The sequence below is a fragment of the Ochotona curzoniae genome, unplaced genomic scaffold, assembly GCF_017591425.1.
Source record: "Ochotona curzoniae isolate NIBS_2020 unplaced genomic scaffold, NIBS_Ocur_1.0 scaffold_3208, whole genome shotgun sequence".
In the NCBI taxonomy this organism is placed as follows: domain Eukaryota; kingdom Metazoa; phylum Chordata; class Mammalia; order Lagomorpha; family Ochotonidae; genus Ochotona; species Ochotona curzoniae.
Genome location: NW_024467106.1, coordinates 9,346,108 through 9,365,974, shown reverse-complemented (window position 1 = coordinate 9,365,974; position 19,867 = coordinate 9,346,108). Strand labels below are relative to the sequence as shown.

General features: G+C 39.4%; 2 protein-coding genes across 2 annotated transcripts in view; one reads left to right on the top strand and one right to left on the bottom strand.

The window, feature by feature from the left end:
• LOC121144568 (olfactory receptor 1J4-like) overlaps positions 1-19,000 on the top strand; it is a 37,456-nt gene extending 18,456 nt beyond the window's left edge. The window contains exon 2 of the mRNA XM_040962845.1: positions 18,058-19,000. Coding sequence (XP_040818779.1) covers positions 18,058-19,000 — 943 coding nt within the window. The remainder of the gene's footprint in view (positions 1-18,057) is intronic.
• Positions 1,091-2,156, bottom strand: LOC121172512 (olfactory receptor 1J1-like). The gene has a single exon (XM_041004567.1). It carries the CDS (start codon positions 2,030-2,032, stop codon positions 1,091-1,093), a length of 942 nt encoding a protein of 313 aa, XP_040860501.1. The 5' UTR covers positions 2,033-2,156.
• Positions 19,001-19,867: the final 867 nt, after the last annotated feature.

The window sequence follows — 19,867 nt, the reverse complement described above, 5'->3', positions numbered from 1 at the left end:
GAATTTCCAGTCCTGGGGATTTGTTTTGAAAAACAGGGTTTTGTGTTCAATAAGGGTTATGTACGAGAGAGTTTCTGGAGGTTTTATTGTAGGAATATATAGCTGCATATATTTATATTTAAGCAATAAATAAGCTTTTTATTAGTCCAAACACCTGAGAGTTGTCTTTATTCATTATCACACACAGCCAGTGTGTTCTTCCATAGCAGTTCTTTTTCAAGTGTACATGCAGTGTTATTAACTGGAAACTTTCTCATTTTTAAAAAAGCCTTTGAAACAATCCAAATATCTGGTAACTTAGAGAATGGTAATTAGATAGCATGTGAAAAAATTGCCACTAAATGTCTGTATTTGCTTGGGTGCTCACCTGAAGGGTGAAAAGCAGTGTGCCAATTATTATCAAAGTAGAGTAACGCTTAGCAGTTCTCCCTAAAAGTTCCAAAAGGGTTCTAGGTCCCTGGATGTCTGAGTGTGGGAGTGAAGGAGAAGCCATAGCTTCACGAAAATGGAAAGTTCTTTAGAAACAGTGCATGAAAGGCCAAATGAATTTAAATTTCGGTTAGGGCTAGCCCCCTAGGAGCTAGCAAAGTGTTTTCTAATCTCATTGTCCAAGAAAAGAGCAAATGAAGTCCTGTAAAATGACCTTGTGTGCGTTTGACCTAGTGATGAAGACATTGGTTGAGACACCTGCATTGCACATGAAAGTGCCTGGATTCGAGTCCAGTCTCTGTTTCTGATTCCAACTTCCTGCAAGTGTATAGTTTTGGTGGCAACAGGTGATGAGTTCCTGCCACCTACCTAGATTTCGTTTCTGGCTTCTGGCTTGATATATCCCTGTCCTGTCTATTGAGATATTGGGAGGGCAGGGGCCGAACCAGCTTAAGGAAGAACTGTCTGTCTCTCAAATAAATTATATATTACAAAAACCCCACTTTACTAGACCCAGGAGCAAGTACAAGATAATGTCAGAAAGTCATTTCAGCATGACACTTGCAGAAAGAAGACAAACGAGCGATATTTCAATAATTTACAGTAATGATATTGAAGGAAAAAATAGGATGATGCGGACATTGTAACAGAAAGCTAAGTATCATTTGGAAGGATGGGCCTTATTTCTCCAGAGTTTTCTGAAAGCTCCTTTCATGTCTTTATTTCTCAGGCTATAAATAAAGGGGTTCAACATGGGTGTGACAACTGTGTATATCACTGAAGCCAATATGTTGTTGTCATTGGTGTTGCCAGATGAGGGAACAAAATAGAGACCAATAATTGTGCCATAATAGAGAGTCACCACTGAGAGGTGGGATCCACAGGTGGACAAGGCTTTACAGATGCCCTTGGTAGAGGGCACCCGGAGGATGGTGATCCCAATACGAACATAAGAAAGCAGAATGCATAGGAATGGAAGCATAATGGCTGTCAGTCCTGCAGTGAGGATGACCAGTTGGTTGAGGGAGGTGTCTGAGCAAGACAACTTGAGCAGCACTCCAAGGTCACAGAAGAAGTGGGGGATGACATGGTCAACACAGAAGGAAAGCTGGGCCAGCAGGAGGGTATGCAAAAGAGCACATGCATAAGCAATGACCCAGGACCCAGCTACCAGTGTGATACAAAGGCTCTGCCTCATAATGGCTGTATAATGCAGAGGATGACAGATGGCCACGTATCTGTCATAGGCCATGGAAGTGATAAGGAAACTATCCAAGTCAGCAAAGAATATGAAAAAATATGTCTGTGAGATGCACCCCTTATAGGGGATGGAGAGATGGTGGGTCTGCATGTTCAGCAGCATCTTCGGGACAGTGACAGAAGAGAAGGCGATGTCACTGAAGGCCAAGTGGCTGAGGAAGAAGTACATGGGGGTGTGGAGGCGCGAGTCCAGCCTGATGAGCAGGACGATGAGCAGGTTCCCCAGCACCGTGGTCAGGTACATGCCCAGGAACAGAGCAAAGAACACGCCCTGCTGCTCTGGGCGAACGGGGAGCCCCTGCAGGAGGAATTCAAACACCTTGCTCTGGTTTTCAGGCCTCATGCTTGTGAACCAGATGGAGGGAACTGGTGGGGAGAGTTGAAGGGAAGATGCAGAATGTTTCAGGATAAGCCACGACGATTATGCTGTAAGACAACAGAGATATTCTTTAGACTTACTCAGTGTCTTCATCCATATTTTCTCACATTTGCCATATATTTCACTGCATATGTGATCCGGAAAAAAAAATCACAGATTTAGGAGATATATATATATATATTTAGGATATATATTTATTTATTTAGGATATATATATATATATATATATATATCCACTTTTCAATCGGTGCAAATTTCTGTAAATGACAATAATAACAGTAAATGTTTATTAAATGCTTTCCTTGCACATTATTCTAGTAGCTTATTGTGGCAGCTGATCATTAGTCTTAGATATCTGAGATCAGCAGATACTTGTACCAACTCTACTCTCAAGATGTGATCACCGGAGCAGTTTCACAGTGGAAAGAATGGGAAGGATTCAAGTGTTTGACTCTAGAGTTTGTTCTGCAGAAGCAAAGAGATAACTTATTTTTCTGAAACACAAGAATTATCCACGTGTTGTGGTACCATGTGATATTTTAATGCATGTTCACATGTGCAATGGCCAATAAGGGTAAATATATCTAAATACGCAGATATTTAGCACTCCTTCATAGTAAAAACATTCAAAATCTTTAATTCTAGCTTTTTGTTAAAAGGAAAATATGTAGCACCTGATCATTATGCGTGCAATAGACTGTCAGGACTTCTTACTTGTATCTAACTGTATGTATCCACTAGATAAAGTTCCTCAGTGATCTTTCTACTTACCTACATGTTGAATTCATTATTCTGTGGAGGGTTAAGCTTGTGATCATAAAGTCAATTGAAAGTGTGTCAAAGTGTGAATATAAAAATTCAAATGAAAACAGGAAAAGAAGGAAGACAGAGGTGAGAGAGTGGGAGAAAGGGCGTGAGGGAGCAACAGAGGGTAGAGTGAGAAGTATTACCATGTTCTGGAAACTGTATGTATGAAATATGAAACTTGTTCCCTTTATATAAGTAAAAAGAGGAACAACAACAACAACGAAACGGAACACAGGGAAAACGTTCAGGAAGTGGCAAACCATAAATGAGAGATGAATGTGGTTAGCAATGCCACATTGAAAGCGTATTGTGAATTTATGTACAAGCATCAAGCTTCGAGGTGAACTCATGAAATTGTCATGTGTCTAAAGACCTGATGCATCCGGTCACATCCAGATTCAAATTAAAATGGGTAACAGAATATAGAAGCTATATGAGTTAACTTATGTTCTCTTCAACTCTCTAAACTAAATGAAAGTACCATAAGGACTTTTAACAGACTCATTTCCTTGGACGTATTACCAAATTACATGATTGACAAAGAAAAATAATCTTTCCTTGTCTATCCCTCTTGATATTCTCCCCAATTGCTTGTAACCACCGTTCAACGGTCAATTTTATGAGATTTGTGATGTGTAACATCATAGGTTCCTTGTGTTTTTGTGCTTAGCTTGTTTTACTTACCATAATGACCTCCAGTTTCATCCATATTGTCATGAATGACAAGGAACGAATGGTATTCATTGTGCATGGAAATCTTCTTTTCTCTATGAAGTCATCGCTTAATGGCCAAATCTTATTGCCTTTCATCATTTTGTGTGAACGAGCTGTTTAACTCTGTATCCCCTACCTATCTACATATTTCATAATTGTTTCTAATTGCTCCTTTGTTACAGTTTCAGAATCTTATAGAAAGTATATATACAATGTAAATTTATTGATCAAATAATAAATGCCACATCCAAAGAAATGCTTTATGACAACTTCATAAAAAAAACTTACACTATGCTTAAACCAAGAATTGGACTTAGTTCTAATAATACTAATTGTTACATGATATTACAACCAAAGAACTACAATCTAAAAGCCAGAAAGTAATTTTAAAAGGAATTCTAATCTTTACACTGGCATTTCAATAGTTTGCAATTGATCTATTTCCTATCTCAAATCAATATGAAGATATTTTGAAAAATTTCAAATATGTTTAAGAAGATAGGACTTGACTATAACATATCCATGCTTATTATGAAGCTCCAAGATGTACAAGAAATACTTATATATCTATCAAAGGTTAAGTAGATGAAGCAGTGGAGGACAATAAAGTGCCTAGGAACAGGGTTATACTGAGTGTTTGGCATTGACAGAGAGGTCCTGTAAGTCAGTGAAACAAAGGATGAGTGGTGCTAAGGGAGTTAGCTAAGGGTGCAACCCCCAGCAGAAAAGCGTTTTATACCTACCTCGTACTACAGCATACAGGTGCCAGATCAACTAATGGCCTTAGTATGAGAAGCAAAATTAGCACCATTAGAATAAAAATATTAGTTGATATTTATGACTTTAGAGCATTTTAAAAAAAGATTTATCTATTTATTTAAAAAGCAATAAGAGAGAGAGAACCTTCCGTCAGCTGATTCAGTCTCCAAATGGCTGCAACAGCTGGAGTTGGGCCAGGCCAAGGCCGGGCACCAGGAGGTTCTTCCAGGCCTCCCACATGGGTGCAGGGGCCCCAGCACACGGACCATCTTCCACTGCTTTTCCAGGCACATTAGTTAGACAGGACCTGGACCAGTGTTCAATTCACATTTCAGATTATTTTATCTGCTATGCGACAATTTTGGCTTTAGTAATATGTTTCTTAACTATCTGTCACTAAAATAATGTAAATGAAAACTGAGTGGAATTATATTAAGGTAAAGTTTCTGTATTACAACTACCACCGCAAAAAAGCCATAATGCTAAGAGAGGTAGGCTACAAATGGGAACAATCTGCAATATCACAAATCAACTAAACATCAGTGTGCAGAATACATATTAATTGCTAAGGAAAAGATAAAGCTATCAATTAAAAAATGGCAAGCCACATGAACTAGAAATTTGTGCAAAACGAAGTCCAAATGGCTGATAAGCACATTTTAAAAGGATCTGATTTAAATGACAAATGAAACATAAACTAAAGAAACAGTGAAATACCACTGAATATATCTTTAAAATGTAAACGTTTCTGTTTTTCTTGATGTACTAAATGTCTCTCCACACCTGTCTAGGAAAACACCCACTCCTCTTTACAAAGAAACACGTCAGTAGTAGCTAAGAACTCCAAGACTACTGTAGCCAAGGAATGCACAAATGAGTATCTGTTACACAACACTATCCATCAGCAAAGGGCAATGAACTCGATACCATGTTTCCATGAATATATCTTTAAAGATTAATTTTGAACAAAACAGATATAAAATTATTCGTATGAGATGATACATTCATAAAGATACTGAAGAATACCGTTTTATTATCTATGGACACATAAGAGTATCTGTGTTAGACATAAAAGTATGTTAAAATATTCAGGAGGAGGCGGGACAACAGGATAGGCAGGGTCTGGAGTTGGCTGCCTTGGTAACTTACTAGGTCAGAAATAACTGTGTCAATGTGACAACCTGAGGGTACTTCAAAAAGCTCCGGGAAGAATGAAAATAAGAGAGCATAGAACTTCTCCGTCAGATTTTTGAAAATACTCTCATAGTTGGTAAGTCTCAGTGGTGAGCACATAGGGTCCTATTTCTAATTATTTATTTTGGAAACAGAAAAAATCCTAAAAAAATTTGTTTAAATGGAGAAGAAAAAGCACTTGTAAGATGATATTCAGCACTAAAATGCTGTTGTTTTGAGAAGAGTGAGGTATGGAGCATGAGATGTGCTCACTATGAAATAGGATGTTAAAATCAGGACAAATGGCTAGATCCATGAGCTTAATCAGGGCACCGAACATCTGAAGAAATACTTGCATCTGTAGAAGAATAACTTCTTGAAATAATCACTGTAAAGAGAGCAATGTGCTTCCCTCTACATCCTCCTGTGAGTGTAAGTTTCCATTATTGCTTTTCTTTCCCACTAACAGTTAAGATACTTTTTAATCATTAAAGTTCCATGAAGGTACTTCACCCAATTGATATAGCCAGTGGGCAAGTTATTAATCCCAAAACCTATGATGAAGACCAACTGTCCGCCTCTCGGTCAGCTAGTCAAACCTAAAGGGATTGTTTACATAAAGTTCTGCAACAAGGCATGGAATGCATGCTTTAGTAATTCTCTCCTATTTGAAGAAGAGACAACATGGCTTCTGCACTGTTCAGATCTAGCCATATACTATCAAGTAAGGGGATAATAAGTGGGAGCAAGAGAATGATGTCCCAACATCTCACCATTACTCTGGCCACTGGATTCAAAGGCAACTGGGTAGTGGCAAGCCTGGTTTCCCCACAACCCAAGCTGAGCAGAGAGAATGGTTATGAACCAATTTAGCCCATGACAAATTTTGTGGAAAAATAACTTGCAGTGGCTGCACGAAGTAGCCAAGTGACTCCCCACAGGACAGCTGACAGCAGAAGCAGAGTATCTGTGGGAATTTGCTGTTAGATCTCTCAGAACAAGTGAAAGATGGTTTGCTATTTAATATCAGAGGATGATGACTTTCTGTACAGATTCGAAAATATTGGATGCAAGTCTAACCCTAGGATCTTCATAAATTATGGAATACGAATGACCAAACTCTTTCGCTACATTTCTTGAGATTCTTCACATGGTCTAGATCAATTTTCCCTGCCAGGGGTCATGACAAATTGCACCTTGTGTATTTTCCAGAACAATACTGAATGTTCCATATCCCTAACTAAAGCACCATACTCAAAGAGATGCCGATATCTGAGTTTCTTTCATCAAGAGAAAAAGACTTTAAATTTCCAACCTTAAGTTAGGTTTCAAGGTAAACATTCCTGAGAGAGAGAGCCCTACAACCATACTCTCACTGAGAAGAAAAGACTGAGCACCGTCCCCTGAGGGGCTCCAGTCTGGGTGGCAGAACAAGCGCTCTGGCTGCCTCCAATGAAGTGAGAATACAGAAGGTTGGGATTGGAGGTGGAATGAAGCAACAGGCTGCAGCTACTGGGAACATACACACCGCCTTCTCAATTTATGATTGGGCAGTAGGAAGGGTCGCACTGTCAATAAAGTCTGAGATAAACCTTTGTTTTCACCACATAGTAGGGTTACTGTTCCCACAGCTTTTCAACAGGTGTATTTGGTTCTCCTTTTGGAGAGAATATTGGCAACCGAGAACGCAACTTGGTCGATGTGCTGGTGCTATACATGCTGAACCTGGGATTTGATCCCAGGTCTAACTTGCTCTAAAGGCTATATTCTTCCCACTTTATTAAAAGCTCTCAATTAATTTCAGGAAATAACCAGAGAATTTAAGGAGGAATGAGAATATTTGTTTTTATATATTTTTTTATTTAGGAGACAATATCAGTAACATTGATAATAAAATTAAAATAGCATCATTTGTTATTCATGTATCTATTGTATGAATAATACAGACCAACTGATATGAAGCACAATTTGTACCAAATCAGTCTTTGGAAGACCACAAAATCATCATTCTTTAACCAACTGGTAACAAGAACATAGAGAGTATAAGTTAATCACCTAAAGTCATATATCATTAGAGTGAAAGCAGCTGATTCAGTTCCAAGTTTGCCTGATTTCAAGTCCATTGTGCTGTATTGTCTATAGCAGTGAACGGTCTGAGGAAGGTACTTGGGTATGCACACCTCATTAAAGATAAGATGGACTCTGTAAACTTCCAAAGACTTTGTATAGATATTTGATTTAAAATATCCAATGAAATGATTGAAGGTAAATGAGAAATTAGGATAGCAGCTTCTGAGTTCATAGATAGCTGCCTGTAAGTGAATTTCTCAGGGCTGCAGAGCAAAAGCCTTGAAGACCCCAACCTGTATTTCTGACGGACTACCTGGTTCCCAGCAATAAGGGAAAGACTAAGGCCGCTACGGTGCACATCCGTTGGAAGTCATATTCTGTAGCTAAGAAAATAAACTATGAAAAATCTCTCATGATAAGATTTTGGAAGGACATCTCAGAGAATTAGAGGCAAGCATTTAAAAAGCTCTTTGCAAAGAAAATGTCTTTAACCTGGAAGGATGTGTCCATAACTGGAGTGCAGTGTACGTATTTGGCAAAACTGTAATAAGGATAATATTTCCTTAGAGAAGAAAATATAACCACCAATTACAACTATTGTGTCTATGTAACTTGAGGTGGTATAAAATTTATACAAACTGTGCTTGGCATAAATGCACTTATGTTCAAGATTTGAAGCCATCAGCACATTTGCAAGCATGTGCATGCATAGGTGAGCATGCACGTGCACACACACACACACACACACACACACACACACAAACACACACACAGTGCTGAATGGAGTCTATAAGCACCGCTCTTACCTATCTTAATGAATGATAAGTTCTGTTATCTTCATGGTAGAAGCTAATTATTCATCTTCCCTCCAATGTCTTGGAGTTTGGTCAGGGAAGTAAGCCGGGGAGAGACGCACTCTCCACCAGCTCCAACACAGGGACAAGGTGTCCCTCCTTACTAGCCAGCTTCAGAACCCTAGAGACTGTGCAGAAGCTGCTAGTGAGAGACAATAGGGACTAATTATCCCACTTCGCTTACATCCCCAGTGGAGATGTCCCTTTGCTGAATACTGAAGATAGTCAATTCCTCTGAGAATATAAATAAGAACTTTCATCATTTCTTCTCTTATTTGCAAAAATTTTCCACATCCATGAGCTGACTTAACCATTACAGTCATTGTGGAGGAGGGTGATATGTTGCCATTTTATTGAGCTGATGAGAGCAGTTCAAAAGAAAATGGCTAAATGAGGATTCAAACACAAATCTAAAGCCCCACTCCACTGAACTGTCATGTCTCCGACAACAGTGGGTTCTGTAGCTTATGGACATTTTACTCAATTTGAAGTTAAGAGCAGTGTTACAGTTAACTCTTCTTAACAAAAACATGGATTCAGGAATAGGGAATTTTTTTCCCTACAGAACCAACCGAGTATACACAGGGATCTCTGTCTCATTTGTGGTATGCAATAACTGTAGGTACTCAGGAGTCGAAAACTATTCTTTTACCATGGGAACAAGTGTGAGAACCTGTTTTGCTGCTTGGTGATTTTGATGGCTACGCTTAGTCTAAGTAGTCCTGCACCTGTTAGAGGAAAATAAGGGCAGAAAAGACGAGGAAGTCATTGGAGCCAATCAGCTTAGGGTTCTGACTTGTCGTGGGAACTGAAAAATGCATGTTGAAGTACAAGAAGACTCTGAAGATAATCAGACAAGGCCATGTGAAATTGTTCACCATTATCATTCAATAACGGCCCCAGCTTCAAGGAAATCCAAAATAGAGTATTACGCTATGGAAACACAACCTGAGCTTTGCAAAATTGTGCACCATGTGGTATGGTCCTTTTAGAGTTATAAGCCAAAAATAAATATCTTTTCTTGAGAAAGCATCCTGTTTCAGATATTTTTGTTGTAGTCCTGAAAAAAATCTGATGCATGCATTTCAGAAAGATTTCATTAGAAGAGTAACAGTATTAGAAGGAATGGGCACGTATTTGGTGTGTTCGGGGAGCAAATTGGCTGGACAGAGAAAAAGTGGTGGGATGCAAAACTGGAAGCCAAAAGACTAGTGAGAATGTGGTCATGGTCATTAGGTAAGAGTTCATGAAAGTCTAAAAGACACAATGGAATTAGAGAGTACTGTGCTTATTTAACTCACCCCTTTTCCAACAGTAAGCAATTTCATGGAAAAGACATCATTGTGGCTACCAGGCATACAATGGCCACATTCATGTTGAGCCTCTTTGGCCACAGCCTTAGTAATAAGGACGTAAAATAAATGCCTAAGAAACTCTTCAGCAGGGCAACATTTTTTCTCACAAGGCATTGACTTTTTAAGAAATCAGAACCTCATTTTTGATTGATTGCACGTATTTGATTTTCTACTCAAATGTGTCTCAAAGCTTTTTGTGCCCCAGAACCTTAAGAATGATGGCATGTGAAGTATACAGGCATGAAGACTTGTTGGCCAGAATTTCATTCTCTTTTTAACCATGCTGTCCTTCTAAATTGCCTTTGATCAGTAAAGTGCTAAATTAATTTTTTTTTTGTCAAATTGAGGGACACCAGTAACATAATAATATATGGGGTCAGGTTAACTTTTATCTGAAAAAAAAATTTTGGAGACTTATTCCAAGTTTTAACATGATCTAGAATCTGAAGAGTTCCCTATAATCATGCACAGCTTAGTGATGTTTCTGTCCATGGAAGACCGTGTGTGTGTGTGATGGTGCTTCTGTAACTTCCCATCAGAGCTGAGAAATTCCTATTGCATAGTGACATTGCAGGTGTCATGATGCTCACAGCGCTTTGAAAGTGTATTTGTGGTAATGCTGCTGTAACCAGATCCAATATGTTGCCAGTCACTTAAAAGTACAGTGATACAATTATACATGCTGTTGAATACTTGGTAACAATGATAAACAACTCCGCTATTAGTTTGTATATTTCCTGTGCTATAGTTTGTTTTGTTATTTTTAGGGCACACTCCTCCTACTTATGAAAGTATGTTTCACCACTGTGCCAGCCTCAGCCTCATTGCTTCACATTTACCGTGTCTCTTGATTGTGTCAGAGGTCACACTGAGTGACTGACCAGGGTTGTGTAAGCATCCTCTTTTTATGTTCATACAAAGACAAGATTGCCCAACAGCACATTTCCCAGAACATGGTCTCCCAGATGAAGTGACCTATGACTGACTATTATTCTTTTATTTTCTCCCGGATGATGAAGTGGGTTTTGTTAGTGTTTTTGTAAGTCTGTTGACATTTATAACTACACACTTGCCACAGTTGCCTTCCTCTTGCCTGTAAAATGTTAAGTCACAATGGGAGAGGTCTGTAGCAAATTAAGACAGTCTCAGGGTCTTGCCCTTTACCTTCACTAGATGGGTGATACAGCGCAACAGAACTCAGCCATATTCAGCTGTTAATGAAGCAGGCTTCATGCAGGCCTCTGGGGCTTTACAACTAAATCAGAGTGCAGACTCTGAGCATCCACCAAGAATCTACTTCCCTAGCAGAAACTGCAAAGCAAAGCTTCACTGTTTCTTGACACAGCCACTGGACAGTATTGGTATTAAATCCAGCCCATATTACTGCTATCACAACCTTGAATTTTTACTCCAGTCTCTCCAGCCTTTATAGCCCCCACCCCATTTATGCCTCTGCCTTCCACAAAATGCAGTATATTGACTCAATTTTTAAAAATAAACCTAAGACTAATAAGCATTTAACCAGCAGCTCTGAAAGCTAGGTTGATGTCTTAACTCATCATTTCCTGTTATCCTATACATGGGACACCTACAAAAAAAAATTTAGCAAAAATTGTATCACTATTGAAACTTTGATTTAAAAATGTCATTCAAATATGTGTGGAGTTGAAACTTGACCTTGATTAATCAAACTAAAGTTTGAGATTTGAGATGGAAATCAAATCATTCTGAAAGACTTTGATCTTTGATGACTATGTGAAATATTGCAATTGCAGCTTTCCTATGTTAGTATCTAATTTAATTCCATAATCTTGATCTAAGCTAGAACCTGATACTATTGCCATCCTTTTTGGGGTTCAATCCAAACTTCTATTGTTCCTGTAGTTTTACAATTGCATTCCTCTCTTTGCAAATATTGGGGAACCAAGAGAAAGGAGCCCATTAAAATCGATACTTTCAGAGTATAATTGATAAACCACAGAAATGATGCAAAGGCTCTGTAGTCTTTAATAAAGTTTTTTTTTTAAAATCATTTTTTATGTTTTTCTAAGCTACATTTTTGTAGGAATGGGGATTTTCTCTTGCCCTCCCCTTTCTCACTCTGTTTTCCCTGCGTATTACACTCCTTTAGTAACATTTACAAGTTTAGTATTTTAGCTTTTTAAGTACATCATGGGATTGTAGGTATAGACACTGATAAAAATCTAGTATCAGGTTGTCTAGGTGTACTTAACTGTTTCACTGGGAGTCCTTTTATTCAGCAGGGGAGATGTCTACTGTCATGTGCCTTCACTTCCTAGTATGCTAATCTTCCATATACAGTTCATCTATGAGAATCTATGTGTGTACTTGTTCACCTATCCATTGTTTTATATTTTGCATGAATGATGCAAAATGAAAATGCTCAGAGAGAGCATTTATTTGTCCTTTGGGAATTGGCTTACTTCACTGAGCATAATGGTCTGTAGTTGGGATCATTTTGTTGTAAATGGTAGAATTTCATTCTTTTCATGGCTGTGTAGTATTTCATGGAATAAAGTTTTACAATGAGTTTTTGTGTTAATTCACTAGGCAGTTGTTTGAAACTTAAAATTTTTTGTTCTTATACTTTTTTGTTGGCGTTCTATAAACCACATATCAGAGAAAACATGGGCTATTTGTCTTTCTTGGACCGACTTACTTCTCTAAACAATATTTTCCAGTTACATCAATTTTGTAGCAAAATATAAGATTTCATCCATGTTTTTGGCTGGGTAATATTCCATCATGATATGTACCACATTTTCTTTATTCAGTCATATGTGAATGGACATCTGGGTTGATTTCACATCTCACTATTGTGAATAGCGTTGCTATAAACATGAGGATATAGATAACTCTCTCACATGCTGATTTCATTTCCTTTGATAAATTCCCAGATGGGATGGCTGAGTCACATAGTAGATTTATTTTCAGATTTCATTTTTTAAAAGATTTATTTATTTCTTATTGGGATGTCAGATATACAGAGAGGAGGAGAAACAGAGGGAAAGATCTTCCGTTTGCTAATTCACTCCCCCAGAGACTGCAATGGCCAAATTTAAGCCGATGTGAAGCCACGAGCCAGGAGCTTCTTTTGGGGCTCCCACTCAGATGCAGGGTCCCAAGGCATTGGGCTATCCTTGACTGCTTTCTCAGGCCACAAGTAGGGAGCTGGATGGGAAGCAGGACCACCAAGACATGAACTGGCACCCATATGGGATCCCGGTGAGTGCAAGGCAAGGATGTTAGTTGCTAGGCTACCGTGTCTGGCCTCTATTTTCAGATTTCTGAGGAATCCCCATACTGTCTTCCAAAATGGAAGCACTAGTTAAATTTCCACAAGTCTTAGGGTACACAAAAACTTATATAGATATGTATATATTAATGTACATAGATATAGAAACATAAGTTGGCGATAAATTGCTACAGAACAAAAGCTATAGAGTGAATTCCACTTATGTAAGCATGCATGTTTATGAATCAAAAGCAGATTAAAAGCACAAAAAGCGAATCATGGAAAGGTGAGATACTTTGACTTTTCAATCACTTTCATGTCTGTATCGTTTGGCTTCTTGTCATGAAGAGGAATTATTTTATAAGCAGCACACCAAAAAAGAATTTCCATTTGACAGAAAAAATCTCTCTCCACATTCTAGGCTATGACCTAACTAGTGGAAAACCAAATCCTGCTAAGGTGGCCTGCTGCATCTGCTTCACCACAGGGCATGCACCCAGAATGGAACTTTCTATAGCTTGTGCTTAGAACTAGTTGTATCAGAATTACATGGCCCAAAATGTCAGGAACGAGCATGTTGCTGAGGTGCATTTGGGACAGGCATCTCTAACAGGCTCCCCAGACAACTCTGCAAACATCAAAATGTAGGGACCACCACCCGAGGGCATCTGTCCTGGAGGGAGTAAGAGGAAAATGCAGCAATTAATCCAGGTTTAATCCATGCTTTTAGTCGAGGTCTTGCTCTCCTGTCCCAGTGGGCTCTTTCCCTAGAGTCTTCACATCCTCATTTCTCAAGTTGATGGGTTGAGAAGGAGAAGCTCTGGGCTCGCGACTCTTCTCTCTGAGGTCGAAGACAGGGTTGGGACAGCAGGAGTTGTGTGTTAAATCTGCTCTCTGCATCTTATAGAGAGAAGCTTGAAAGGCACTCCATTCTCCTGAGAGCCTAACAACTTGGACATAAAGCAAGACCAAACATGCTTCATCGTAGCAACTGTATGTATAGGGCGTTAATCACTTCTCTTGCCTTTGGCTGAAGTACTTTCTCCTTCCATCTTCTTGAACTCAGGGATAATTATTACCAGTCACTGACTCACATTTTAAACCCCAGCTTTGGGGTAGGTAAGGAATGGAGCCATCTGATCTCAAGGTCTAGGTACGTGGGCTGTGTCTGATACATGCTGTGTCAACTAGTCTTCTCCATGCTTCCTATGGAATTTCTGATCATTCCTTCCCCTTCAGACATCTCTGCTACTTTCACTTGAAAATATGTGTTGTTTTTTTTTTCTTTTGCATCCCCTGCCTGGAAAAGATTTGCTGCCTTAATGACATTTGCTGGGATTTATTAAAGAGAATCTTCAAAATTTGTTTTCTAGAGATTTCTGTGCTTCATATTTAATGGAAGCAATGTTACCTCACACGGGATATTTCCTATGAATGATGAATTCTATATACAAGCTACAAGATTTAGAGAGCAAAAGTCGAGACTCCAAGAGGCACAATATCTTTCTCAGAGACACAAAACTGACAAATGGTAGAAAGCTGATTTGGGTCCCTTCTATCTGACCTATGCTTTGCCTGCTATAGCATGAATAAATCAAGCAAAAATAAATCCGTTTTCAGCAAGCAATGGCAGAGGTATTATTGATCAGAAGGCTGCATGTGGTGTGATGCAAGCTTGGAATGCTCTTTATGTAGAGGTTAGCAGATAAAAAGAGACATGGCTGAATTGGATCCAGAAAATTTTATTAAAACCATAAATCCCATGGTTAGGTAAGTTTGTAAGTTTAGGAAAGAATTAGCTTATTGATTTATTTGAAGGAAACTGAAAGAGCATGGAACAAGAGGGAGAGGTTCAAAGTAATAGAACGTTGTAGTTATCATTCTCTAGCAGGAAAGGTGTGGTTGGATCCTACCTGGATGCCAGCTTTTACAGTTGTTGTCTGAGATGTGGTGTCTTTGTGGCACCTGACCTTGGCTGCTACTGGAGTGTGAGAGAGCATCAGTCCCACCGTAGAAAGGGTGGGAATACCAGTGTGAATGGGCGCTGGTTCTCTGAAGTTGTTCTTCACATATGCCATCTTGTTAACACAATATTCTCTTGACTTGGGTTTTTAGCCTTAGTTTCATTTCAGACAAGAGAAAGCAGGCTCAGTGAAACTGGTTCACTTGTCTAGAATTCACGAAGTGATGATGTGGGGATTTGAATTAATTCCTAATTGCACTGCTTTTCTCCATCAGATATGCAGTCTACAAACGTGAGGACTTGTTCTAAATGTCATAGCCTCAAAGGGGGCCCAAAAGCTTGAGTAAATAAGGACAGATTGGGAACCTGGGCCAGAAATTCTTATCTGTCTTCATTATGGATCCAATCTGAACTGCTACATTGGCTGATTTTTGGTAAGCTTAAAATGGAGGATGGTGTAACCAAATAGTATACAAATAAGCTCAGAAACAGTTAAAAAATATTAGCAACAATTTTAAGTGTTTATGGACTACAGAGCAATACTTTAAATACATGTGCACGAATCAAATCAGATTATCAACATTTCCTAATAAAATGTTCCTACTTGGCTCTAACTCTAATCGGGCAACTGTTGCCTAAACTCCCTCTGTTCCTCATGCCAGCCTCTGCTAATTACTATTCCTGTTATTCTGTGCTTAGACTTCCGTTTTGCTGTCTTTTCTTTTTTGCCTTTTGTTTTTTAGCTTCCACATATGAGTTAGTACATGCTGTATTTGTCTTTCACTACCTGGCTTATCTTACTTAGGATAATGGCCTTGGCTGCACATGTCAGGATTCATCCTTTTAAATGTCTGAATAGTATTCCTTTCATATTTGTATCACATTTTCTATATTCCTTCTGACCACAGGCATCTTGATTGGTTCGATGTCTTGGCTGTTGTGGAGCAGGTATCTCTTTGATCCAATTATTGCAAGTCTTTTGGATGTAATGCACTATTGTGATTGCTGGAATCATGTGGAACTACAAGTTCTAATTTTTGAAAGACTCACTATGCATAGTGGTTGTATAATTTTACATTCTCATCAGCAGTGTATGAGTTTCCCTTTCTCCACATCCTCATCAGTGTTTGTTATTTTTTTTTTAGTGTATTCATTTTATTTGAGAGTCAGAATTACAGAAAAAGAGAGAGAAACAGATCTTCTACCCACAGGTGCACTCCACCAATGGCCGCTACAACCAGAGTTTGACCAGTCCGAGCCTGGGAGCCAGGAACTTCTTCCCAGTCTCCCACGTGAGTACAGGGGCCCAAGGACTTGGGTCAACCTCCAACACCTCCCCAGGCCACAGAGAGAGAGCTGGGGCTCGAATTCGTGCTCATATGGGATGTTGGTACTACAGGCAGAGTATTAGTCAGCTATATCACTGAGCCAACCCACGTTTGTTACTTTCTGCTTGATAATAGATGAAATCTCATTGTTGGCTTTGATTTTCATTGCCCTGATGACTAGTGATATTAAACATTTTTTGATAACTTATTTTTCCTTTTACATTTCTGTTGAGAAATAGCTTCCACATTCTCAGAGAAAAGAACTTTGAGTCTACTGTTACCTTGCCTAAGGCTCTTCTGAAATTTTCCTCTGTTATAAACAGCCACCATAATGATATCCTAACATCTTATTTACTATTTGCATGTATAGAAGGTGAACATTTGGTATTGATCCTGGCCTAAAGGGAACTTCCAAATTAAGATACTGAAAGTATAAACTCTGCTTTTTCTACAGGGTTTGGTACTTTAGGCTCTAGAACATTTTATTGGGTAGATAGTGGCTATTGACAGAAGAAATTAGGTGAGAATTTGTCACAGCAGCAAAGGTCTTCTTTAAAGGGATACCTGTATCCCACATAATCTCCTGGACTTGAGCCCAAACTCCACTTCCTACTCCAGCTTCCTATGAATGTGCGCCATGGGAAGCAGCAGGTGATGCCTCAAAGAAGTTTGGTCCCTGTCTTTCACCGGCGAGACTTGAACTGAGCACTGATTCCTTAGCTTTGGCCTGATATCGTTAGTATCTGGGGAGTAAGCCAGCCAATGGGAGGTAAGTAAAAACATTTTTTAATTAAAAGAGAAAGGACAGTAGCTGTTGGGAAAGGACACAGATTTCTCTAAATTTTTTTTTTTTTTTATTTTTAATGATACAGTGCTATAGGCTCAGAGATTTCCTCTTCCACCTTCCCCGCTCAGGACACAGAATTCATAGGGTACTTACTTTTAATGACTGGAGGGAGTTGAATATATCCTTTATTGGGGTTGGTTAGTAGCTACTGTAATTCAAGATGCCAGAATCCAAAATGGGAAAACTGAAAAGCGAGGAAAGGGTATAACAATGAATGTCCTCGTTGTCCCTGTCTTGATAAAAGCATTCTACCGTGGTTTGTGGATTTTTGTGACACCATGAGATCCTATTGAATCAGGAGTTTGGAGTTTTCTTTTTATCGTTTAGTTTGCACGTGATGAAAACCTGGTTACTTACTTTGATCCAATTTCCTTTGCGTATAGAGTGTTGAAACTTCTTCCCTAGGCTTTGCATTGGATTTTGATGTCATACCTCAGAAATTCAAAAGGTCACAGCTTGAAAGCTCAGTTAGGCTTTTTGTAAAGTACAGAAACAGCAGAGAAATTGGGAGGGTTTTAACCTAATATTCCCCTACTAAGACATAGTGAGGCTTTCTGCTTTCAACCAGACAGTTATAAATCATGACTTGAGCTGGGTTGGTTGCCATTCCCTTATATGGTTGAAAATGTCAGTGCAAACAACTTGTTCTCTAAATCAACCTCTCGTCAGCTGACAAGTTCTTTCTTTTCCTAATACTACGTACTCTAAAAATTTTGCTTTGTAGAGTTAAAGCAATACAGACAGACATTGGAATACATACAAACAGAAAGGATCTCATTGTTATCTGCCTGCTGTAGGTCAACATCTGTTTCTCCTTTTTTTTTTTTTCAATGCCCTTGCCTGTGTAGCAGAGGGAAGAACAGGATGAGGAGTGACAACCACAGCAGTGTGTCAGAGTTTCATCTCCTGGGACTCCCCATTCGCCCAGAGCAGCAGGGCGTGTTCTTTGCTCTGTTCCTGGGCATGTATCTGACCACGGTGCTGGGGAACCTGCTCATCGTCCTGCTCATCAGGCTGGACTCGCGCCTCCACACCCCCATGTACTTCTTCCTCAGCCACTTGGCCTTCAGTGACATCGCCTTCTCTTCTGTCACTGTCCCGAAGATGTTAATGAACATGCAGACTCAGGATCGATCCATCCCCTACGCAGGATGTATAACACAGATGTATTTTTTCATATTTTTTACTGATCTGGACAATTTCCTTCTCACTGCCATGGCATATGATCGCTATGTGGCCATCTGTCACCCCCTCCAGTACACAACCATTCTGAGAGCGGGGCTGTGTGCCTTCCTAGTAGCTGTGTCCTGGATCCTTTCTTGGGCCAGTGCTCTGTCCCACACTCTTCTCCTGGCCCGGCTGTCCTTTTGCGCTGACAACACCATCTCCCATTTCTTCTGTGACCTGGCTGCTCTACTCAAACTCTCTTGCTCAGACACCTCCCTTAACGAGCTGGTCATCTTCACTGTGGGTGTGGCAGTCATTACCCTGCCGCTAATATGCATCCTGATTTCTTATGGCTGCATTGGGGCCACCATTTTGAAAGTTCCATCTGCCAAAGGGATCTGCAAAGCCTTGTCCACATGTGGCTCCCACCTCTCTGTGGTGTCTCTGTATTATGGCACAATTATTGGTCTCTATTTTTTCCCCTCCTCTAGTGCCTCCCGTGACAAGGGCACCATAGCCTCAGTGATGTACACAGTGGTCACCCCATTGCTGAATCCTTTCATCTACTGCTTAAGGAACAGGGACATGAAAAGGGCTCTGGAGAAGCTCTTGTGCAAGGCAAAGATCTCATCTCAATGATATTTCCACTTATTCTTTATGACAGAGATGTGTATCCTCCCATCCGAATGTCAGGCCCCTAGTCTTGGGCTCAAATTAGAATATGTTCTCAGTCAATATTTGATGATTCTCTTTTCCCCCTACAAGTTGTAGGTGTAAACTGTGAATTTCGAGTTGGTTACTTGCTTATTACACTTAATCTTAGTTAAAAGGCCAAGAAACAATTGTTCTTGCTTATTGCACTAAGAAACTACATGGACAGTTGAGGTTAGGTTTCTGTCTACCAAATGAAAATTTATTAATTTTATCAATCACTGAGGATTTTGGCCAACAGAGTTTCCTCAGGAAATAAATGTTACAGAATTGAAAATTCTTTCTCTTCCTCACCTTTCATTCAGTGCCTTTCCTATATTTGTCATTGATGATGTTGACAAGACAAGTCAGGGAAAGCAATTATATAACCTGTATAATATGAAGAAACTATCCAATGCCATGACTTCATCAGAAGTTCAGGAAAATGTAAAAAAATTAGTATTATTAGGTGTATGTGAGTTTTTGTCAAGGGAGTCTTGGGGATAAATCTACTGAGGCCGACCAAGGCTGTACTGTGAAGGACTAGGATGCCCTATCCAGATATTTCTTTGCAAGAAATAGGATTCCATTGGCTGTAGGATTAAACCTGAGCAAGGTTATGTTAGTCAATGTGACAGCTTACTCAGGCCATTATGGAAATGTGTGGGAGGCCGGAAGACAGAGTCCATCACACACTCCGGTAACAGAGGATATGTGTCAGAAGGAAGACAGTGATGTGGCGATAGAAAAGCAAATTGAATGTATATATTGTCACAAAAAATTAAAAGGAAGATATAAAGGAAGGAGAGCTAAAGG